We start from the raw sequence: 25274 nt of genomic DNA, 5'->3' as shown, positions 1-25274 counted from the left end.
GTTACCCTTTCCCAAGCGTATAATCCCTAAAATTGATGCATGCATTGAATCTTAAATATTATTGAGAATTACCCTCTCCCGAGCGAATAAAACCCAAAAAAAGATCTAAGAATGAATGCACGAATAAAAGAAAAGAAATAGAACAGAAAAACCTGGAATAAATTCCTTTGCATTGATAACTCTTGAAGCTCATTGTACATCGTTGACTTTTTAGGTCTGCCAGGCCCTAGCTAGGGGTTTAGCCACTCATGGTCATGGAGGGCTTACAATTGGGGATGAAAGAAAGAATAGGCTAACAAAACAAAGAATATAGAGAGGGGAAAGAAAACTCAGGCTTGAAGTACTGAGAGTGGTGCTCTGAGACGGGATGAAATTTCCTTGGGACTGCCTCTCTATTTATAGTTGCTGAAGTGGGCTTATGGGCCTTCGTAGTCGCGCTCAGCGCCACACCTCGCGCTTAGCGCGTTCAGATCGTGCGCTGGGCGCGCCATGCACGCTGGGCCTGTGCTTCTGTTGGATCGGGCGCTGGGCGCTGGGCGCCTAGCTGGGCTTAGCGCGCGTAACGGTTTTCACCTTCGTGCTTAACGCCATGCTCAGCGCGTGCAGTTAGTTGCTCGCTTAGCGCCTGATGCGCGCTTAGCGCCCCTATTGGATTGGGCCTGCTTCAGAATTTCTTCTTTTTTTCTTCCTTTCTGTGCCACTTTTGCTAAATGCAACCTTATTTTTCGTATCTGCAACCAAAATTTCAATTAACTTAATTTTCTTACTTTTAATTACAAATAACTGCTAAATAATTAATTTTAAGCCAAAATTTGACTATTTAACTCCTATAAATTCACAATTATTTAGCAGTTATCAATCTTGAACCTTGTATTCCTGGGAGTAGGTGATTAAGTGAATGACTTTAAGAGCATCGTGCTAGATGATGTTGGGACACAATGCTCTGGTAAGATGTGACATTAGAGCATGAGTTTTTGTTTTAATTTCATGATGTTTCAAACATATACTTTACTTTATTTTATTTCGCTGTTTAACTTGAGTTCTTTTGTAAATTTGGACAGTTTTATTTTAAGTCGGAGATATTTTTAATAAGTTTTATTTGACAACAGTGAAGCGAATTTGATCCTTTTATCCACGTGAATTTGTTTAAGCGATTTAAATAAAATTAATTTAATTAAATTCTAAATTTTTATATATTTTTCTTAATTATATTTATGTTGAGATAAATAGTGCCACATATATCAGTCATATCCACTATAAAAAGCTATCCACTAGTTCCTTTTGGCTATAACTTTGTTTTACTTGATTTGAATATTGGTGTTTTTTTTCATCTTTAAGTTCGAAACATTTAGATAAATATTGAAATCCTTAGCTGTGACTGGTAAGTGGCAAATAGATGCACCAAGTTAGATGAAGATAAGAAAGACATCGTTAAAGAGAGTTGGAGCTGATATGCTAGATATAGCTAAGAATGTTATCCCAACCAAGCGTTATGCTGCAGAACAACTATTGAAAAATAGGTTCTAATGTTCAATGAGTGTTCCCCTTGCATACGTACCTTAATGCCTCAGCAATTACACACATGATTGAATTTTTTGGCAGCAGCATGATTTCAGAGTATTATTGTTGTTAATGGACATTGTATTTTGTTAAAACTTAAATCTAATGATATATTATATTTCAACTTTCTATATAAAAAAATAAAACAAAAAATTAGATGTGATGTTCCATGATAGCACTTTAAATGTTTTTTTGACAGAACACTTTAAATGTTAAAAAGCTATAAAATGATGTTTTATTTTAGGTGTTTGTTTTATTTCTCAAAAGCTATCGTCATTAACTAAGAATCCTTTTACCATGAGGTTTTTTGTTATGGTAACTCAAGTCAAGTTATTACTCGACTTACTCATTGCTTCGTGCCTACTCGGCTCAGTTGGCTGGATTTAATAATTTTATCGAGAGTAACGATCAATGACTCAGCAATGACAAATTTCTCTTCAGCACATCTTAAGAGAAGCGAATCAATACGCTGATTGGCTTGCGAAGCATGGCTCTACCAATTCAGATCCTTTCACAACTTGGAATAGCTGTCCTCAGCATCTGCAGCTTTTTGTTTTGGCAGATGTTGTGGGTGTAGTTTACATTCGTTCTTAGTTTTGCCTTTTGGTTGTTCCTGTTTTCTTCATTGATAAAAAAAAAAAACTAAAATAAGTTTGAGAATTTTACTTGCACAACAATTTGTACATTTAAGAGAAAGAAATTTGAGATGTAAATAAATTATGTGATTGAGAGGAATAAGCATACAAAATGATATTAGGAGCAAATCATTGGCCGGATGACTTTAAAGAATCTCTAGAGGACACTGAGACACAATGCATAGGGATATTAAGGATATGAGTTTCTATTTTAATTACATAATGTTCCAAATTTGTAAACTTGGACGGCCTTATTTTGAGTCAGGTATGTTTGTAATAAGTTTTATTTGATAACGGTGAAGCGAACATGACCTTTTTACTCACTTGAATTGGTTTAAGTAATTTAAATAAAATTAATTTAATTAAATTTTAATATATTTTTCTTGTTATGTCGGAGCTGATTTCACAAACTTCTTTGGTCTCTTTCAAAGGGTAAAAACGAATGTTATTTTGAGTTATATTTTACACACTGCGCATAAAAGTTCTCTCAATAACTCATACAAATTGCGCTATAGTTTAACCCTTCAGGATCCTAACTAGGAATCCTACAATTTTCTTTAACACTGCGCATAAAAGTTCTCTCAAGGTACACACTGGTCGGGTTACTGTATAACTCATAACTCACATGACTCATAACTCACATGACAAGTAATATCACTACAAATATCAATCACACACTCATTCACAACCATGCTTCATGTCTACAGTTTAACATTTCACACTCTAATTAATTACAAAATATACTCAACAATTAAATAATAATGTATCATAATAATAATAACATACAATATTTAACTTCAAGGCTTATAAACAAGTAACTATAAAATACACATAAAATATATATATAAGTATATTATATTCAAAATATATAACAAAATATATATTAACGTAAACATAAACGTACATATTATTTATAATATATAAAAAGTATTAAATATATATTAATATAAAATAATCACAATAATATCAAATATATCATTAAGTAAATACAAATTATATATATAACAATAAAATATATACTCATATTGATTTCTATGAACAACATGTATACCTATATTTTAAATATATTTCAACTAAGTTGCCAACATCAAGAAAATGCCTAATTACAATGTGAATACAACTTTAGTTAATTTCTTTAAATGATTTTAGCCAATTCAATTATCCAACAATCCCTACACCTATGAATTTCATGACAAGAAATCACCCACGTGAAATAAAATATAAAGTTTGTAAAAAAAACAGTATCAATATATATGTACACGGATACACTGCGGTGTAAAAAAATAATTATCTGGACACAATATACATTAGCACAAGAACAAGATTGAAAGACCAACATATCTGGTATAAACAAAATCACCACCACACAATTTTTATGCTAATTATAAAGAATTCTAATTCCTAAGGTACACACCTAACACAAGAACACATCAATCCTACAACAAACTCGCAACAGAACACCAATTGGTTCATCAAATACACTCAATCCGCGATTAAACATGAAAACATAATTAAATTCATAAACCCCCCAAAATAACCCAAAAATTGATCCTCTAGGGATCCCTACACATGTTCATTCTAATCCCCAAGCGTGAGTAACTCATCCCTTACCTCGAGGTAGTCGCTTAAATGTTCTCTGTTAGCAATGGTGGCGTCTCTGGTGCTCTCTAGAGCTCCTCCTCTGATTGCTCTGTTAGGGTTCTTGTGCGTCAGAATATGACCTAATTATATTTTATTTATTTATTTATTTATTAACTTATTACTGTATTATTTATTTATTAATAATTACGGCTGTTACAGGATGACTTTAAAGAATCTCTAGAGGACACTGAGACACAATGCATAGGGATATTGAGGATATGAGTTTCTATTTTAATTACATAATGTTCCAAATTTGTAAACTTGGACGCCTTATTTTGAGTCAGGTATGTTTTTAATAAGTTTTATTTGATAACGGTGAAGCGAACGTGACCTTTTTACTTACTTGAATTGGTTTAAGTAATTTAAATAAAATTAATTTAATTAAATTTTAATATATTAATTTTTCTTCTTACGTCGGAGCTGGTGTCACAAACTTCTTTGAAAACGAATGTTATTTTGAGTTATATTTTATTAAAAAAATTACTATTTTGACAGTGATTGTTTATAAAATAAGTTTAGTTAGAGGAAATGACAATTGAGGGCGAGTCATTTGTTATTTTTTTAATAAAATAATCATACGTTCAACATTGTGCAAATCAATTGATTCGGTACAGCTAAAATATAATTTCGGAACATAATCTCATTAAATTGCGGGCTAAGAAATTTGCTGATTCAAATTTTGCTATTGACTTATCAAAATATTTAACTGATGTTGTATAGTATGAACTATCCGAGTTGGAACTTGAGTTCCACTTTCCAACTAAATATTTAGTTGTGCTGCATGCTGCAACTAGTTTTCGATCTTCTGTTAAGGTAGAAGTTGCTTATGCTTTTGGTTGTATAAGGTTTACTTCTTTTGGTTTTGAATGCATTCTTATCCCTCTTGTTGGATTTTGGTCTTCTAACTTCTAAGGCATAATTTCGACAGTGACACTCCCTCTTATCTCGGAGTCTCTCCATTGCACTTGATGTAGTTTTTTTTTTTTTTTTGCCACTTTACGTTGCTTATCTTTTGCTGAAGTAAATTTTGTCAAAGTTGACTCATGGTTTTCTCTGAAGTATTTTTCTTGTTTGATTGAGTCTGAATTGAAAACCCCATTAAAGAAAAGGCCATCATCTTGTTCACAAACTCAGTGCACACACAACAAACCAAGAAGAGAAAAAAAAAATGAAATTTCACTACGAGGTTACACTTTATAGAGCACAATAATCTTGTTGCGTGTTACTAACTTGAACCTGTAATGCATTTTCTGCAGCTGTTTTCTGTTTGTAGTAATTACTAATTAGTAGAGGGGTGTGTAAAGTCTTTCATCAAGAAAATGGCACAGGATATCGCCTTGAATCGAGACTCGGACAGCAAGGAAGATTCAAAGAGCAAGGCCAAAGATAAAACTGTCAAAACAGTACCCTTATACAAGCTTTTCTCATTTGCTGATCCTTTGGATAATTTATTGATGTTTTTGGGGACAGTGGGGGCTATTGGGAATGGAGTCTCCATACCCTTAACGATTCTGATGTTTGGCAATATGATCAATGCATTTGGAGGAACCGAAAATTCCAACGTTGTTGATGAAGTTTCCAAGGTAATTCCTCATTAGTCCCTTTTACGATAGGAATATTAGTAACTCAACATACTCAGACTTAACACTTCTCTATAAATTACTGCGTTCAGGTGTCTCTGAAATTTGTATACTTCGCTGTGGGTACTTTTCTTTTGTCACTTCTGCGTAAGTGCATCAGATTATCTGTTTGTTATTTTTGTTGTTGTTGTTTTATCAGCCTGATAGTTCTTAATCTAACTCATTAGTTTGGCTCCTTTTGACCCCAAAAGAAACCTTTTTTTCTATGTACCAGAGTTGACTTGCTGGATGGTCACTGGGGAGAGACAAGCCACAAGAATTAGAGGTTTATACCTTAAAACAATTTTGAGGCAAGATGTCACCTTCTTTGATAAGGAAACTAGAACTGGAGAGGTTGTTGGAAGGATGTCAGGTGATACTGTTCTTATTCAAGATGCCATGGGTGAGAAGGTAATAACAAACCACCATACAAGTCTTAAATCATTGTCATCTTGTTTGTTAAAAGAAAAAATTCATTGTCATCGTGTTTAAGCTAAATTTTGCTATTTCATTTCAGGTGGGACAATTCTTGCAGTTCATAGCAACTTTCATTGGATCTTTTGCAGTAGCATTCATCAAGGGATGGCTTCTAACTGTTGTAATGCTATCTTGTATTCCACCTCTTGCGTTGGTTGGTGCTGTGCTAGGCCAGGTTATTTCAAAAGCATCATCCAGGGGACAAGAAGCTTATTCTATAGCAGCAACTGTGGCTGAGCAGACAATTGGTTCTATCCGAACTGTATGCACACTGACAAAAAAAGAACTCCGGACTTGGTCCTTTTGATATTGCAGGATCTATAAATGACTTTTACTTGTCCAACGCAGGTTGCTTCATTCACTGGGGAGAAGCAAGCTATAGCTAATTATAATCAGTCCTTAACCAAAGCTTACAAGGCTGGAGTGCAAGGGCCACTAGCTTCTGGTTTGGGGTTTGGTGCTCTGTATTTTGTTTTTACCTGCAGTTATGGTTTGGCTACATGGTTTGGTGCAAAAATGATAATAGAGAAAGGATATACAGGAGGAGAGGTTATCACAGTAATTGTTGCTGTATTGAATGGATCCATGTAAGTTGTGTATGTGTTGCTCTTTCTTAATATGAGACTATAAATAATATCTAAAATTGATTCCCTCCCGCTGTCTAAAATCTCAGAAGATATGATTAGATATTATATTATCCTACCTAACTATATTTCCAATCCCAGGTCTCTTGGGCAGGCATCTCCAAGCTTGAGTGCTTTTGCTGCAGGACAAGCTGCAGCCTTTAAGATGTTTGAAACAATTAAAAGGAAGCCAGAAATTGATGCTTATGACACTACTGGTCGGCAGCTTGATGACATCCGTGGAGATATAGAACTTAGGGAGGTTTGCTTTAGTTATCCTACTAGACCTGATGAACTGATATTCAATGGATTTTCTCTTTCAATACCAAGCGGCACTACAACAGCTTTGGTAGGAGAAAGTGGGAGTGGGAAATCCACAGTTGTTGGTTTGATAGAGAGATTTTATGATCCACAGGCAGGTGAAGTTCTCATTGACAGTATCAACCTCAAAGAATTCAAACTGAAATGGATCAGACAGAAAATAGGCCTAGTTAGCCAGGAACCAGTTCTCTTTACATGCAGTATTAAAGAGAATATTGCCTATGGCAAGGATGGTGCAACTGATGAAGAAATCAGAGCTGCAGCAGAACTAGCTAATGCCGCCAAATTTATAGATAAACTTCCTCTGGTCAACCCTTGAATCTCCATTTAAATGTCAAAAATGCATAGTGAATTACTGCTTAACAGTTTGAAATGTTCCCAACCTTTGTCAGGATTATCTTTATCTGCAATACTATATAAGACTTAAGTAAAAGAATTCTTACTTCTATTATTTTACTGAATGTTCCTTTTACATCTGTAATTTTGTATAATAATGAACGTAGGGACTAGACACAATGGTTGGTGAGCATGGAGCTCAGCTCTCTGGGGGTCAAAAGCAAAGAGTTGCAATAGCAAGAGCAATTTTGAAAGACCCAAGAATCCTACTTCTGGATGAAGCTACAAGTGCCCTTGATGCTGAATCTGAGAAAATTGTACAGGAGGCATTGGACAGAATAATGATAAACCGAACAACTGTCATTGTAGCCCACCGCTTAAGTACTATAAGGAATGCTGATAGCATTGCTGTTATTCATCAAGGAAAAATAGTTGAAAGAGGTAGACATAACATGTAGTAATAGAAATATAATTTCTTATATCTTATTGCATTATTTTTATTTTTCCATTGATCAGGTTCACATGCTGAGCTCACCAAGGATCCTAATGGAGCCTATAGGCAGCTCATTAGACTGCAAGAAATTAAAGGGTCAGAAAAAAATGCAGCAAATGACACAGACAAGATAGAAAGTATAGTGCATTCTGGAAGACAATCAAGTCAAAGATCTTCCATACAATCTATAAGCCAAAGGTCATCAGGAGTTGGAAGTAGCGGTTGTAACTCATTCTCAGAATCACATGGTGTGCCTGCAACAGTTGGCTTCTTGGAACCTTCAGGCGGAAGACCTCAAGCTCCTCCTTCAACAGTTTCTTCACCACCAGAAGTGCCACTTTATCGCCTGGCATATTTAAACAAGCCTGAGATTCCATTCTTACTGATAGGGACTATAGCCGCAGTAGGATCTGGAGTAATATTACCCATTCTTGCACTCTTCATCTCCAAAATGATAAGTATTTTCTATGAGCCAGTTGATGAACTTCATAAAGATTCAAAACATTGGGCATTACTATTTGTTGCACTTGGTGTGGTATCATTTGTCATGCCTCCATGTAGATTCTACCTTTTTGGCATTGCTGGTGGTAAGTTAATCAAAAGGATCCGGAAAATGTGTTTTGAGAAAGTAGTTCACATGGAAGTTAGTTGGTTCGATGAAGCTGAACATTCAAGTGGAGCAATAGGAGCAAGGCTCTCATCTGATGCAGCTGCTGTTCGAGCTTTGGTTGGGGATGCACTTGGTTTGCTGGTTCAAAATATTGCTACAGCAGTAGCTGGCTTGGTAATTGCTTTTGATGCAAGCTGGCAGCTTGCTCTTATAATTCTTGCTTTGGCACCTCTATTAGCACTAAATGGATACGTGCAATTGAAGGTCTTGAAAGGATTCAGCGCAGATGCAAAGGTTAGTTCTTTAATTCCTCTAAGCATTCCACTAATATTGTGAATGAATATGGAAATATCTGTTTTCAACTTCAGGGGAAGTGAAGTGATTTAGATTTATTTCTTTGTATATTTCATTGTTCAATGTTGACACCACATTAAGAAAGAGAAAACTACTATATGGACATAGATCAACAGTGTGCTCTGAATGTGTTTTTGACGTAGCTATATGTTAAAAGTATTAAAATTCTATTTACCTATCAGAAACTGTATGAGGAAGCAAGTCAAGTGGCGAATGATGCTCTAGGGAGTATAAGAACAGTTGCTTCTTTCTGTGCTGAAAAGAAGGTAATGAAATCATACGAGGAAAAATGTGAAGGACCAATTAGGACAGGCATAAGGCGAGGAATAATAAGTGGAATTAGTTATGGGGTATCATTCTTTATGCTGTATGCAGTTTATGCATGCAGTTTTTATGCTGGGGCTCGACTTGTACAGGATGGAAAAGCAACAATGTTGGATGTTTTCCGTGTAAGTTGTTTTCCTTATTTTTTACCCAATGTGGGACTTCCCTCACATTATACTCCAACATTTTCTTCTTGACGTCACAGTTATTGTTAAGCTATTATTGACCAAGATAGGGTGGTCCTGTGCATGAAACTTCACTATTTTTCTTGTATTAATGATGTTGATTCCTGATTTGCAGGTCTTTTTTGCTCTCAACTTGGCAGCTGTGGGAATCTCTCAATCTGGATCTTTGGTCCCTGATTCAAGTAATTCAAAAAGTGCCGCTGCTTCTGTATTTGCTATTCTTGATCGAAAGTCACAAATTGACCCAAGTGATGACTCTGGATTGACATTGGAAGAAGTCAAGGGAGAGATTGAATTTAAGCATGTAAGTTTCAAGTATCCTACCAGACCTGATGTTCAAATATTCAGAGATCTTTGCTTGACCATTCATAATGGCAAGGTAACTTACTAATTTGCACATCTTTTCTTCTTCACTACTATAATTACTTCTTCCTAAACTAATAGATTGACTATACTGCTATAATAAACAGACAGTTGCACTGGTTGGAGAAAGTGGAAGTGGAAAATCAACGGTGATCTCATTATTACAAAGATTTTATGATCCAGACTTGGGTAACATTACACTGGATGGAACTGAAATCCAAAGGATGCAAGTTAAATGGCTGAGACAACAGATGGGCCTGGTGAGCCAAGAACCTGTGCTGTTTAATGACACCATCCGAGCCAATATTGCATATGGAAAGGGCGGCGATGCAACAGAGGCAGAAATTATAGCTGCAGCAGAACTCGCAAATGCTCACAACTTCACTTGTAGTTTGCAGGAGGTAAATTACAGACAGTGTCTTATTTACTCAATCTCTCTTAAAGACTAGAACAACTGGTGTATCCTCAAAATTCTAAATTAATACATGTTATTTAGACAACATATGATTCTATGAACACTGGTCTGAATTCTTGAGAGCATTATTTTATATATTCAGGGTTATGACACAATAGTAGGGGAAAGAGGGATTCAACTATCTGGAGGGCAGAAGCAGCGGGTGGCAATTGCACGAGCTATAGTGAAGAATCCAAAAATATTACTACTAGATGAAGCCACAAGTGCACTGGATGCTGAGTCTGAAAAAGTGGTTCAGGATGCACTAGACTGCGTTATGGTGGACCGAACCACAATAGTAGTGGCTCATAGGCTATCCACTATTAAGGGTGCAGATTTAATCGCAGTAGTTAAAAACGGGGTAATAGCAGAAAAGGGAAAACATGAAGCATTACTCAACAAAGGAGGTGACTATGCTTCCTTAGTAGCATTGCACACAACTGCATCTACATCTTAGTCCCCTTACAGCTTATTGTTGATTTTATCCGAGTAATATTAGATCCTGGGGATTTTTGTCCTTCTCAATGATTAGGCAAGTTTAAATGGCATTCTCCATTTGCACTCTGCAGCTTTATTCACGTATACTATGTAATATTTTTTGTTGAAAGAAAGTGTCATAAAAGATATTTTGTTTGTTTAATCTCTTCTTGGTTCTGGAAATGATTCTAATATATCATTATCATTTACATCAAAATCTTGCACAAGAATATGTTACTAATTTACCATTCAGAACCCACACACCTGAGAGTGAGATTGTGTAGGAACCTGAATTGTGTAAAAGTGATGCAAATATCAAACTTATATTTCTTTAATTTTAAAATTTGACCAAATTCCCCTGTGGAGAACTGATTCCTCAATAGGTCTGAGATGCTACATTTTTCATGAATGCAGTTCTTTAAGACTGAAACACCCCGACAAGATCTTAATCCTTAGCTGTAACTGGTAAACACCAGATAGATGATGACAACAGAGACAATGATGCTATAAAGTGGTTGGAGTTGGAGATAATGGCTAAGCATGTTATCACAACCAAGGGAGATGCTGCTGAAGACAATGGTGCTAAAAAGGTTCAATGAGTGTTCCCCTCTCATACCTTAATAACTCAGCAATTAGACACCTGGCTGATCAAGCAAAACTGAATCTCTAAAATATGAGCAGAACCTGAAAAAAAGGGAGAAAGAGTTAATAAATTATGTTTTGCAGTAAGTTTGGCACTAAAAAAATTATGCTGATTTATTTAAAAAAAAGATAAAATATATTTGTAATCTCTAATAAATATCTGTGGTTGTTATCTAATAATTTTTTTTCATTTTTGTTTTCTGATAAAACAAAAAATTTGTTTTAGATCCTTGACACTTTTTTGAATCTTTATAAATTAACAATTTTGTGTTTGTTGTCTGATAATTATTTTTCATTTGTTATAAAAAAGACTAATAACAAATAAAAAAATTATGAGGAACAAAATACAAAATTTTCTAATTTATCAGGGATTAAAAAAAGAATCAAAAATAAAAAATAAAATTATTGTTTTATTAAAAATCTAATGGGATAAAATTATCAAAAAATAAATATAAAATTCAGATATTTATTAGGGATTGAAAATATATTTAGCCACAGAAGAAAACTAAATGTAATAGTTTTCATTGCCTGTACGTGAGAAAGGCCGGGTTGAAAATCATGGAAAAAAAATTAAAAGAAAAAAATTCTGTAATTATATGAAACAAATTGGCCAGGAGATGTTATTGCTTTCTATTTGAATTAGGTGTCAACCCATTAGGTGCCCGGGCTTATTTTGAAATATTTTAAGAAAGAATGAAACTTTTATTTTGTTAAGAAATATTTAAGATAAATATCATGATTGAAAAGGTTTCGCTAACGAAATTGGGGATAAACTGAATTAGAGAAGATGGTATTATTCACATAATATGAAGGGGTTTAGAAGGGGAACAATAGGTTTTCATACCAGGGCAAATTTTTTAGACTTTTTTCATTTGAGGCTGAGTTTTAAATTATTATTGAAAAGAGAGAAGTTGTACAAGTGTTAAGCCTAATTAACTTTTTTTTAACTTAAATTATAAATTTTTTTACAAGATGAATTTTTTTTATTTACAACTTTAAAATTATACGTGTTTTTTTATTTTACAACTTTAAAGTCGTAAGTTTAATTTTTTTTTATATTTTACAACTTCGAAGGCGTAACTCTTTCTTTTTAAGTTGTTGTTTTACGATTTTTTATTTACTTGTATTTTCTTTTGTTTTGCTTTCAATTTTTTTAAAAAAATTATAAATAATTATATTTATTTAATTATTAAATAAATAATTTTAATTTTAATTGTTATTATTTTTATTTAATATATTGTATATAAACAAAAAAAATACAAGTAAATTATAAATCCCAAAACAAAAAACTTTACACGTAAAGTAAAAAAAAAAAATTACAGAGTCATAAAATATATTAAAAAAATTAAACTTAACACTTCAAAGTTCTAAAATAAAAAAAAAAGTTTAAACTGATTTCAGTTAAAAAAATTAATAAATCATAACATCGACTTCTAACTTAAAACATCCTATTGTTGGATAATAATTTAAAATCCATCCCCATACGAAAAAAAAATTACAAAATTCGCACCCATTTGATTAAAAAAGCCGGAAGAATATACTTAGGGGAGAGTTAAGGGGATTTCTACACCTAGTCATTTACAATATATATATATATATATATATATATATATATATATATATATATATTGTAATCGCGACACTTTATAAAACCTTCTTTCATGGCATGGACGTTGTAACTTCAAACACTTCCAATTTGTTTATAATTTAATATAAGTTTTTAATATAATTACAATGACAAAAATGAAAATGATTGAAGATAATACTGATATATAAGGTTAGGGATTATTAAAGTTATTAATTTATATTAATGTACAAGGCTAAGAGTTGTTAAAAAGAAAGCTATAAGGGCACTCAATTAATAAACAAGAATATGTAAAATTTACTTGTCTGAAAATGATAAAAGTTTAAGAAGTTCACGTTGTAGTTCGGAGACAGAGAGCTGGTATCTCAACTTTTATATATTATAATAGATTATAGACAATATAGTATGTGGGAGAATCATACCGTACTGAGATCAAAATTAAATTTGATTACTTGTATATATAATTAGCCTCAATTACGACCACATTCTGTTTACAATGCTCTATTCATTTTCTAATCAATTAATTAATCTAACCATGAAATTATCATTTTATTCTTGTATGAATATTGAATAACTAGATGCTACAATAACCTTTTTTATATGTATATTTCAATCAATTATTTGTTGGATAATGCCAAAACAATTATGAGCAGGTCAAAGCATTTATTTGGTACATCAATATTTGTGGTAAATCACAAAAATAAAGGTCGATTCAATTATGGTAAAGAATAAAATCAAAAGAATGTAATTTTAATTTCTATTGTTAATGGAAGGAACTCAATAAAAATAAAAGACTTTATTGTAAATCAGCTTTTGGGGAAACAAATCCTTATCCAAATTCCTGGGCTAATGGCATGAAGATAACCCACAGGAGACAATCTACAACTCTTCTCCCGTCATCGCTTGCGTAGCACATGCATGGACCATATCATAAATGTTGACTAGCTATTATATAACTTAGTTGTATTATTGTATATTTTTATTGCACGGTTTTTGTGTTTTATTCTTTACGAGCTTACTAATTAATCTTTTCCCCTTTGAAGATGCTAGACGTAAGTAACCGTCCTACCCTTAAACTATATAGTACAATATTAACCAAACAAATATTTATATACATTATTCCAGAACAAAGATTGTACGTAGCGTTGTATGATCAGGAAAATAGGTCATTTTATTATTTGGGAAAAGACATCATGGAGATAATTCTAATTAGTAAACATCACGATGGGATCCCAAATTATCTTGAGTCAAATCGGTACGTAGCACATATAAAGAGAGAGTAGCAAAGGGCCAAAATAAAAACAAAAAGGAGGTGGAACTAGAGATTAAAATTTTGAGTTGTGAACAAATAATTGTTGGGACGCTATTCAATTATATATATAAGCCTTAGCATAATTAAAGAATAAGAAATGGGTATCGAGGCAATAAAGGTTAAACCGTAATTGTCTAGAGGTGCTGCTCAGGTATATATGCATACAAAATGTCTATAGGTTTCAAAGTAATATACTACTAGGTATAGAAAAAGAAAGAAAACATTGGTCATGGAAAAAAAATATATATACCAATTTGAGCTTTCAACTTAATTTTTGTGCCAACACGAATATTTTAGCAAAGAGGTCAACCTTCATATTACATTCCAAGTTCAAATTTTGCATGATATATATAATCTTGCATATATTATCTACAGTTGATGAGAGAGATAAATAAAAGCTTCTTATGTCGTTAATCTTCCATAATCAGCCATCATAATGGAACAGAGTTTTGACTGTGATTAATGATTTTTTTATGCAACTCATATATTTGGTTGTGATCTTGTATCATATATTGAAGAAATATTCACACTCCTTTAAAGAAATAGAGTAGGGTTGTACTTCATTCATATATTTTAACTTGACTTTATGTTTAGGTGACGTGGTATTTGAGTTTTTTCCAACAGCGATGAAAGCAACTCTCTTACGCAGGCAAATTGCATTCATGGGCATGTTTTAAAATCAGGTTTTGGTGACCATGGCTTGTTGGTGCTTTCTAATTACCAAGTTCATGTGTACTCCAAACGCAATGACTATGAAGCTGCTCGTAGTGTGTTTGATGGAATGCCCCAAAGAAACGTGTTTTGTGGACTGTCATGATTGTCGCGTCCAACGAACACAGTTACTACCGTGATGGGGTGGAGCTGTTTTGCATGATGTTGGACCAAGGCATGTTGCCAGATGGGTTTGCCTTCTCTGCTGTTTTGCAGTTATGTGTGGGGTTGGATTCGGTTGAGTTGGGTGAGATGGTGCATGCCCATGTTGTTGTCACGAGATTTTTTATGCATACAATTGTTGGTACCTCTCTTCTCAACATGTATGCAAAGTTGGGAGAGAATGAGAATTCAGTTAAGGTGTTCAACTCCATGCCAGTGCGTAACATTGTCTCTTGGAATGCAATGATTTCCGGGTTTACCTCTAACACCTACAAGCATTTGATCGAAGCGTGAGTTTGAAGAAATAAAATCTGGAATGTTGGGAAGAAATGGTATTTGTGAGATTTTTTTTAATTGATTTGAGATCTGTTTCTTTTTTTTAAAAAAAATTGAGATTTGTTTTTGGAAAATGAAAAGTATTTGGCAAATGATTCGAAAGAGGATTCTCAATGTTTGATTTATGTATTTTTTTTATATTAATTGATTTTGGGGTTTTTAACCAGCAAAAAATATAAATTTGATTTTAAAACAAATATTGATTTTTAGGTCATCACAAATTGAGATATCAGGTATTTATAGGACATGTCATCACTTAGTTGACGTTAGAGATCTAAAATAAAATTTTTAAATATTAGAGAGTAGATAAAAAAAAAATCATCAAGGATCAAAAATAAAATTCAGATACATATTAAAGATCAATTAATATTCATATTTAAGCCAAACTTGCAATTTCTTACTTAGGTATAGATTCCTTAACTTGCGCCTCTCACTTTAAATGTCTGGCTAGGAGAGTACCTTGGCCATTTTTAACTTTCAAATTCAACATTACACTACTCTTATTGGTCATATTGAATTGCATGAAAAAAGAAGTATACCATATTGCTGCTTTACTGATACGACACTATAAGTTATAACCAATAAAGTGGCAAATATCAGAGGAAAAATTCTTGGATAATCTAGAATAATACTATACTTGATATTCAATCTAAATTTTGTTATATAATATATTTAAGACAAATACTAACAACTATCCTTAAACACTTCTCAAGGAATCAAAATATTAAGTTAAAAGCAACATTTTTTTAAGCTTTCAATACATTATACTTCAAATATATAGTAATTAGTGTTTATAGAACACTGCTAATATTTTAAATTTAATTCTGGGATGATTATAAACCCTACGTGTAATGTTCATACTTCATATCAAAGAGTGCTTGTTCCATGATGCATTTAAACCGTACATAGGCTATATATCTTTGGTAATGGGAATCTAATTCTGTTTTGTTCATTTTCTTTATCTCGTGATTTAAAGAGGAGCTAGCCTAGTTAACTTGCAATAGCAAGCTATTGCCAGCTGGTTTTCATCAATCTTATAGTTTTCCTTCATTCTCCTATTGCTTTATAGTGTTACTTTGCATCATTCTGAGAACGCGGGAAGCATTTCTACCTCAAGTTTGCAAAAAGGTTCGTTTCTGGCTTTTACTTAGAAAATAACAATGACATGAACAAATGAACAAGGAAGACCTTTGCTTTTCTTTGATATATGTTTTGATGTTGAATGTGCTTTGATGACTCATGTTGGTTTTGCAAATATACCTTGTACCTTCATTCTTTCTGTCCTATTATGGTTTCCCTGCTAACATTTTTTGTGTCACACCCTTCAATTTTCACTCGTTTCTATTGCTGAGTTTGGTTAAGTCAACTAATTTCCAATATACGTGGCTTTTGCAGTTTTTGACATCTAAAGAATTATAAGTTTATAACGCACTTCAGTGACTTTTGATGGAAAAACTTAAAGGGAGTTACTGACTCAAGCCAGTGATCCTTCTTCAGTAGCTGTTTTTACTTTTTAATGTTTATAAGTTGTAAACCAAGAGAGGTTTTACTTGGGGAAATGGTGGCTGAGGCTTGCTTGGATGGAGATACGATTTCAAATGAGACGACAGGATCAACGAGTGATCATCCACCAGTTCAAGGTCCTGAAAATACCCAAGAAATGGATGGCAGGCAGCAGGATTCCAAGAAGAACAAAGTGAAGGGTGAAAGCAATAAAACAGTACCCTTTTATAAACTTTTCTCATTTGCAGACTCTTGGGATTGTCTTCTGATGGTTGTTGGGGCAATAAGTGCTGTTGGTAATGGAATCTCTATGCCTTTAATGACTATACTTATTGGAGATGCGATTGATGCTTTCGGAGGAAATGTTGACAATAAACAAGCAGTTGTTCATCAAGTTTATAAGGTAATGCCTACCTCCCTTTCATTAATAATCAATGTTGGGATAATATCTACAAGAAGGAAAATGTGAAAATAGAGAGCTGGAATGATTCGGAAACATAAACACTTTCATGGGTGGGTAAAAATGAGATGTACAGTGCTCCACTTTAAATTGTGTCACATTTTTTCTTGCAACTGAATAATTGTAAAGTAATTTTTATTTAAAATTTGTCTTATCTAGTTCCAACTGTTTATTAGTGTGTTGCCTCTTTGGCAAGTGTACCAATTCGCTCTAACTAGTAATTCTCAGAAGTCCGAGTATTGTTTGCACAGGAATTTTATTGCACTTTTATTGAATACTCTTTAATTTGTAAGTAAGAAATAAATAGTACAAAGCAAGAATAAAAGCAAGAGTAATTTGTAAAATCAAACAATCAAGAAATTAATTAAGATGAGGATGTTAAGACCGGACAAACCTAATTGGCCTACGATGCATGAATTTATGATGTTTCATTACCAATGCAATTGAACCTATTCTACCCACATATGTCAGTTTACTTGCCCCTGATGTTTCAGGATGACAAGCCTATTTCAATCACCTATCTCCCAAATATCTTTGTGAAGACTCAATAATTAAAATGCATTAAGATTGAATTCTAAATGTTTGCTAAATGCATGGGCATTGGGCCATCATTCTATGCCTAGCAATGTTGACCCTATGATTCTTTTCTTTATTTGTTCTATTAGGTGTTACCCTTTCCCAAGGGTATAACCCCTAAAACGGATGCATGCGTTCCTTCTTTAATCCTTATTAGAAATTACTCTCGAGCAAATAAAACCCAAAAGAAATTTAAGATGTAAATGCAAGATAAAAAGAAAAGAAATTAGAACATAAAACCTGGAAGGAATCCTCTTTGCATTGATAACTCTTGAAGTATATCATATATCGTTGACTTTTTAGGTCTGTCAAGCCCTCGCTTAGCGCGAGTAACGGATTTTGCGTCTTCATGCTTAACACCCTCGCTTAGCGCCTGTGCTATCTGGCCCGCTTAGCGTGTGACGCGCGCTGAGCGCTTACTTTCAATTTTCTTCTTTTCTTTAATTTTTTTCTTGTTTTTTGCTTGTTACACCATCAGCCTTCAATTCTGCAGCCAAAATTTAAACTTTATCAATTCTTTAACTTTTAATTATAAATAACTATTAAATAATGATTTTTAAGTCAATATTTACCTGATTTTCTATTATTAATTTACAATATTGTACAATAAGCCTGTGTGGTATCTGATTTCACAAGAATTAAGTGTGAGATGAACAACTTGGATTCGAAATTCTATTTATTTCCATGTCATAAGCCATTATGCTTTGTTTCATGCTCAGGCATCTCTGAAGTTTGCATCCATAGGCGCAGGTGCCTTTTTGGCAGCATTCTTGCGTAAGCACGCCAAATTCTCGTTTGATTATGTGTAATGTATAGAAATATAATTTTGCTTTATACCACAATAACAAGAGTTATAAATACGTGCAATCTTCCAGAGGTGTCTTGTTGGGTGATCACTGGGGAGAGACAAACTGCCAGAATAAGAGGCTTATACCTCAAAGCAATCTTGAGGCAAGATATCAGCTTCTTTGACAAGGAAACTGTGGAGAGGTTGTTGGAAGGATGTCAGGTGACACAGTTCTTATTCAAGAAGCCATGGGAGAGAAGGTATTAATGGACCACACTTCAAGTCCTAAACCGTTAGCATCTCATCAACAGTAAATATTTTGACATTGTCATCCAATCATAAATTGTTATGTATGGTATCTTTGTTGATTTTTACAATAACTACTTAAAAGTTGTGTACCATGATTTCGGATTGGTTGACAATATAATTTTTTTTAATAGTGCATATAAATTAAACTCTTTCATCAAAATATGATAAAACAAACTTTGAAGTTAACTTTTTTTTTCTTCTTGTAGTTGATATCTCAGGTAGGAAAATTCATACAGTATGTGGCATGTTTTTTTGGAGGTATAGCCATAGCATTCATCAAGGGTTGGCTTCTAAGCCTTGTTCTTCTATCTTCTCTCCCGCTTCTTGTCCTCTCTGGTTCCGTAATGAGCTTTGCTTTTGCAAAGATGGCATCCCGAGGACAAACAGCTTATTCTGAAGCAGCTACTGTAGTGGAGCGAACAATTGGTTCAATTCGAACCGTATGCCAACCTTCAGAATGTACTTTCCATTGTTTTTCTTATTCATGTTGCAAGAGAGTAGTAGATAAAAGATACACATTGCTCCAACGCAGGTTGCATCATTTACGGGTGAGAAGCAAGCTAGAGCTCAATACGACGAATACTTAACTAAAGCTTACAGAGTAGGAGTGCAAGAGGGTGTGGCTGGTGGGTTTGGCTTTGGTTTAGTTCGTCTATTTATTTACTGTACCTATGGTTTGGCAGTATGGTTCGGAGGGAAGATGGTACTAGAGAAAGGTTATACAGGAGGACAAGTGATTAGTGTATTTTTTGCAGTTTTGACTGGTTCCATGTAAGTTAGCTTCTGCTTTACCATATACATTGTGGATGGATGAATAAACCCATATCTTACAACCTCTCTCCCAAGCTTGGCAGAAAAATTTGATAAACTTTTCTGGGCTAATTTTATTTTGTAGGTCACTGGGGCAGGCATCTCCAAGCTTAACTGCATTTGCTGCAGGACAAGCCGCTGCCTTTAAAACGTTTGAAACAATAAAGAGACGACCAGATATTGATGCTTATGAGCCTTATGGTCAACAGCCATATGATATTCCCGGCGATATAGAACTTAGAGAGGTTTGCTTTAGTTATCCTTCAAGACCTGATGAACTGATATTCAATGGATTTTCAATTTCGATACCAAGTGGCACTACAGCAGCTTTGGTAGGGCAAAGTGGGAGTGGGAAATCAACAGTTATTAGTTTTATTGAGAGATTTTATGATCAACAAGCTGGTGAAGTTCTCATTGACGGAATCAATCTCAGAGAATTTCAATTGAAATGGATCAGACAAAAAATCAGCCTTGTCAGCCAGGAACCAGTTCTCTTTGCTTATAGCATTAAAGAGAATATAGCCTATGGTAAGGATGGGGCAACACATGAAGAAATCAGAGCTGCAGCTGACCTTGCTAATGCTGCTAAGTTCATTGATATATTTCCCAATGTGAGCTTGCCATTCATCTTTCATATTTTGGAATTTGCTGTGTCTGTGTGTGTGTATTAAGTAAGAGGCCTTTTTATGTCAGTAGTTTTGTAAAATTATGAGTTTAGGGACTTGACACGATGGTTGGCGAGCATGGAACTCAGCTCTCTGGAGGTCAAAAACAAAGAATATCTATAGCAAGAGCAATTCTGAAGGACCCAAGAATTCTGCTCCTTGATGAAGCTACAAGTGCTCTTGATGCAGAATCAGAGAGAGTGGTGCAAGAGATACTAGACAGAATTATGATAAACCGAACAACTGTCATTGTAGCCCACTGCCTAAGCACAATAAGGAATGCTGATGTCATTGCAGTTATTCATCAAGGAACAGTAATAGAAAAAGTTATACGTACTGTGTTGCCACGAAAAATGAATCTCAGTATAACAATCTGCTTTCATGTCATTCTCTCCTCAAACACACATATTCATTTTTCCTTGACATGTACATTGCTGCATTCTTATTTCTCTCAATTGATTAGGCACACATGCTGAGCTCACTAAAGATCCTGATGCAGCTTTTAGCCAGCTCATTAGATTGCAAGAAATTAAAAGGGAATCAGAACAGCATGTTGGAAATGACAGGCTGGCCAGAAAACTTTGTAGATTCTGAACGACAATTGAGCCAACGGCTTTCTTTCCCTGAATCTTTAAGTCGGGGATCATCTGGAAGAAGAAACGGCTGCCAACACTCGTTCGAAATATCAAATGCCATGCCTACCTCACCAGATCTCTTTGAAACATCAGAAGGAGGGCCTGAAATTCTTCCTTCAGTAGCATCACATAAACCTCAAGAAGTCTCACTTCTCTGCGTTACTTATCTTAACAAGCCTGAAATCCCAGTGTTACTCTTGGGGACTGTAGCAGCAGCAGCAACTGGGCAATACTACCCACCGTGGGGCTTCTTCTCTCCCACATGATAAATACTTTCTTTGAGCCTGCAGATGAACTCCGTAAAGACTCAAAGTTTTGGGCATAAATATTTGTTGTCCTTAGTGTGGCTGCCTTCATATTTCTTCCATTAAGGTCCTACCTTTTTTCTGTAGCTGGTTCTAAGTTGATAAAAAGGATCCGGCTTATGTGTTTTGAGAAAATAATTCACATGGAAATAGGCTGGTTTGATAAAGCTGAGAATTCAAGTGGAGCACTTGGAGCAAGGCTCTCAACTGATGCGGCTTCTATTCGAACCTTGGTTGGGGATGCTCTTGGTTTGCTGGTTCAAGATTTTGCTACTGCAATTTGGGCATAAATATTTGTTGTCCTTAGTGTGGCTGCCTTCATATTTCTTCCATTAAGGTCCTACCTTTTTTCTGTAGCTGGTTCTAAGTTGATAAAAAGGATCCGGCTTATGTGTTTTGAGAAAATAATTCACATGGAAATAGGCTGGTTTGATAAAGCTGAGAATTCAAGTGGAGCACTTGGAGCAAGGCTCTCAACTGATGCGGCTTCTATTCGAACCTTGGTTGGGGATGCTCTTGGTTTGCTGGTTCAAGATTTTGCTACTGCAATTACAGCCTTGGTAATTGCCTTTGACGCAAACTGGAAGCTTTCTCTCATTATTCTTGTTTTGGTACCTCTACTATTACTAAATGGACATTTGCAAATAAAGTCCATGCAAGGATTCAGCACCAATGTAAAGGTTTGTACCTTACTGATATCAAACTATAAACTGCTTGCATGAAACCTTATGAAAATATCTAAAATTTAGACATGGTGCCATAGTGACGAGAAACTTTGGATGTAAATGTTGCCTGAGCGGAAGCAATCAGACTAACCATTGTGCATAGCCATTTGATTGCATGCGTATTTTGCATTGGGATAGATCCGAAGGTAAATCCAATGGAAGGGATAAGTTTTTGTATGCTAAGTAGAATGTTTGTGTTATGCTGCATTACTCTTCCTGCATATACTCAAACAAGATAAACTAATTCATGAGGACAAATAAACTGTGTTTCAATTGTGGTCTCAACTCTCCATACATCTTTGTCTATATTTAATTAGTACATCTTTGTTTCTGTAGTTAACTAATGCTAATATCATTTGAGCAATGTGATTATGCTCTATATGTTCCACAGAAACTATATGAGGAAGCAAGTCAAGTAGCGAGTGATGCAGTGGGGAATATCAGAACAGTTGCCGCTTTCTGTGCTGAAGAGAAGGTGATGGAGTTATACCAGAAAAAATGTTTAGGACCAATTCAGACAGGTATAAGGCAAGGTTTAGTCAGCGGAACAGGTTTTGGCTTATCACTCTTCTTTCTGTTCTCTGTTTATGCATGCAGTTTTTATGCTGGGGCCAGACTTGTGGAGAGTGGCAAAACATCAATCTCTGATGTTTTCCGTTTAAGTTATTGTCTGATGTTTGTCTCGATCCCACATATGAAGGTTTTTACTTATCTGAATTGTTGATCACAAAGAGTAAGCTAATATCTCAGATAAATTAAAAAAGTTTTATTGTTTTTCTTTAAAATAAAGCAAAATAGCTAATTTGAGAGCTTAGCTCATCACACTATTCTTGCATTGAACAATTCATTTCTTAATTTTCAGGTATTTTTTGCTCTCTCTATGGCAGCTATAGCAATGTCACAATCTGGCTTCATGACCCCTGCTGCAAGTAAAGCAAAAAGTTCTGCTGCTTCTGTATTTGCCATTCTTGATCAGAAATCAAGAATAGACCCCAGTGATGAGTCTGGAATGACATTGCAAGAAGTGAATGGAGAGATTGGGTTCCACCATGTCACTTTCAAGTATCCAACAAGGCCTAATGTTCTTGTATTCAAAGATCTTTCCTTGAACATTCATGCAGGAGAGGTAACTAACAAAATAATCCATTGGTTTGATCCATAAATCTCATCATAGGAACAAGTGATTCTTTCAGACAACCTTTTCTTAAGGGAGAATCAAAGAGTTTGATTACACTGATGGAAATCAGACAGTTGCTCTAGTAGGTGAAAGCGGAAGTGGAAAGTCAACAGTGATCTCATTGCTACAAAGATTTTATGGCCCAGATTCGGGTCAGATTACACTTGATGGAACAGAAATCCAAAAGCTACAACTTAAATGGTTTAGGCGGCAGATGGGCCTGGTAAGCCAGGAGCCTGTGTTGTTTAACGACACCATCCGAGCCAATATTGGGTATGGAAAATGTGGTGATGCAACAGAAGCTGAAATTATAGCTGCTGCAGAACTGGCAAATGCCCACAAGTTCATTAGCAGTTTGCAGCAGGTAAACCTACAAACTATTCAACAAAAAACTATATTGTAAAATTTTGAATAACTAGCTATCTAAACACCATAAGTATAATTATGCAGGGTTATGATACATTGGTAGGGGAGAGAGGGATTCAACTATCTGGAGGACAGAAGCAGCGGGTGGCAATTGCAAGAGCCATAGTGAAGAGTCCAAAAATATTACTGCTAGATGAAGCCACAAGTGCACTTGATGCTGAGTCTGAAAGAGTGGTTCAGGATGCGCTTGATCGAGTGAGGGTGGATAGAACCACCATTGTGGTAGCTCACAGGTTATCCACCATAAAGGATGCAGATTCAATTGCAGTGGTTGAAAATGGAGTCATTGCAGAGAAAGGAAAGCAGGAAACTTTGCTTAACAAAGGTGGTACATATGCTTCCTTAGTAGCACTGCACATTAGTGCTGCTTCATAATAGACCCTTTTAGTACGTTTCACCAAATATCTGATGGTTTCTTAATCTTTTCTTTAAGGAATTATTTCTGTGTAATAAAACTTTCTAAACACTTGATTACCCATTCTTAATGGATTTCACGGTTACATATCTTTTAATCATATTGGTGTACAGATAACAGCCACAAGCATCTAAACCAAATGATATATGGTAGGTATCCCGTATGCTGAAATCTATAACTTCTGCAATTTAAAATTAAAATGGTCTTTTAACTTTTCATAGGTTAATTTGTGATTTTCCAATTATGCCACTGATATTAGAGGGGTGTTCAGAACTAAACCGAACCCAAGTGAAAATAAAAAAAAAAAAAAAACTGATCCAAAAAAACGCAAACCGCTGAAAATCGAAATTTTTTTATATAAAATAGATGGTCAAATTGTTTATATAAAATAGGTCTTATGAATTTTTTTGGTTAGACATATTTATTGAGAGTGCAAATAGGCTTGTCTCATATGTACCTCTTCAGAATTTATGTTGGTGGACTCCCCCCTGCGTGCTTTAATTAGAACAGATAATTGTCTTAGAAATAGAATTGGCCTTCCAATTATAGGTTCAAGTGATTTCTGCTTACCAATGGATTTGGTCCATATCTCCCCATGTTTTGTAACCTCTTCTTGTTCAATTAATGTTATTTCCTTTGGTGTGCTGCAGAGTTCTAGTAGCAGGTGGTGTGCCAACCTCGTTGGGATTCTGTACTATGACTGCTATAAACTACATACATAGCTTAGCATTACATTATGATGTACATAAATTTTCAAATAAAAAATATTATTGACCATATCATAACTTTAATTCAAATATTTTTTTCTGTTTTCTTTTATTCTCTTAAAAAAATAACTTTTTTTTTTACCTTATTTCTCACTTATTCTTAAAAAAAAAATTGTTCTCATCTCTTTTTTTCTATTTCCTCTTTTTCCTTCATCACATTCAAACAAAGGGTAAAAAAATATAAGACGGGGAAATTTACGTGAGTGAGAAAGAGAATTTTACACGTAAGTACTTAAATCCATTGCTTCTTTTCAGTTTTAAAAAAGATAAGACATGGAAATTTACATAAGTGCGATGAGAGAGAGTTTTATACGTAAGTGCTTAAATCCATTGCTTCTTTTCATTTTACTCAAAAGAAAGAGGTTTAATCTAATGCCTTCTCTTTTTTGGTCAAAAGTTTACTACTGCCATGAATTGACTTAAAAAATTCACAGTCAACATCAATCGGGCTGAGGATGGAAGACGTTCCCTGACATTATTGTTCAAAGCCATAT

At 34.5% G+C, this 25274-nt stretch overlaps 1 protein-coding gene and 1 pseudogene across 1 annotated transcript; both read left to right on the top strand.

Moving 5' to 3' along the window:
• The first annotated feature begins 4463 nt into the window (after nucleotides 1–4463).
• On the top strand, nucleotides 4464–10635 carry LOC100799760 (ABC transporter B family member 21). Its single transcript, XM_003541283.5, has 13 exons — nucleotides 4464–4649; nucleotides 5093–5419; nucleotides 5509–5563; nucleotides 5691–5866; nucleotides 5973–6194; nucleotides 6281–6519; nucleotides 6658–7183; nucleotides 7380–7653; nucleotides 7729–8609; nucleotides 8852–9118; nucleotides 9294–9557; nucleotides 9649–9942; nucleotides 10099–10635. The coding sequence occupies exons 2-13, from the start codon at nucleotides 5156–5158 to the stop codon at nucleotides 10450–10452; spliced, it is 3816 nt and encodes a 1271-aa protein (XP_003541331.1). The 5' UTR covers nucleotides 4464–4649; nucleotides 5093–5155; the 3' UTR covers nucleotides 10453–10635.
• A 3521-nt stretch (nucleotides 10636–14156) lies between these two features.
• On the top strand, nucleotides 14157–24768 carry LOC100799231 (ABC transporter B family member 11-like; annotated as a pseudogene).
• The last annotated feature ends 506 nt before the right edge of the window (nucleotides 24769–25274 follow it).

Source organism: Glycine max, chromosome 13, assembly GCF_000004515.6.
Source record: "Glycine max cultivar Williams 82 chromosome 13, Glycine_max_v4.0, whole genome shotgun sequence".
NCBI classification, from domain to species: domain Eukaryota; kingdom Viridiplantae; phylum Streptophyta; class Magnoliopsida; order Fabales; family Fabaceae; genus Glycine; species Glycine max.
Note: the sequence above shows the minus strand (reverse complement) of the source record. Positions and strands in the feature narration are given on the sequence as shown.

Excerpts from the sequence above, each read along its gene's own strand:
- LOC100799760 (XM_003541283.5), top strand. The coding sequence starts at position 5,156 with ATGGCACAGGATATCGCCTTGAATCGAGACTCGGACAGCAAGGAAGAT. Across the intron at positions 6,195-6,280 it reads CAATTGGTTCTATCCGAACT|GTTGCTTCATTCACTGGGGA; the intron begins GTATGCACACTG and ends TGTCCAACGCAG. Across the intron at positions 9,119-9,293 it reads CAATGTTGGATGTTTTCCGT|GTCTTTTTTGCTCTCAACTT; the intron begins GTAAGTTGTTTT and ends CCTGATTTGCAG.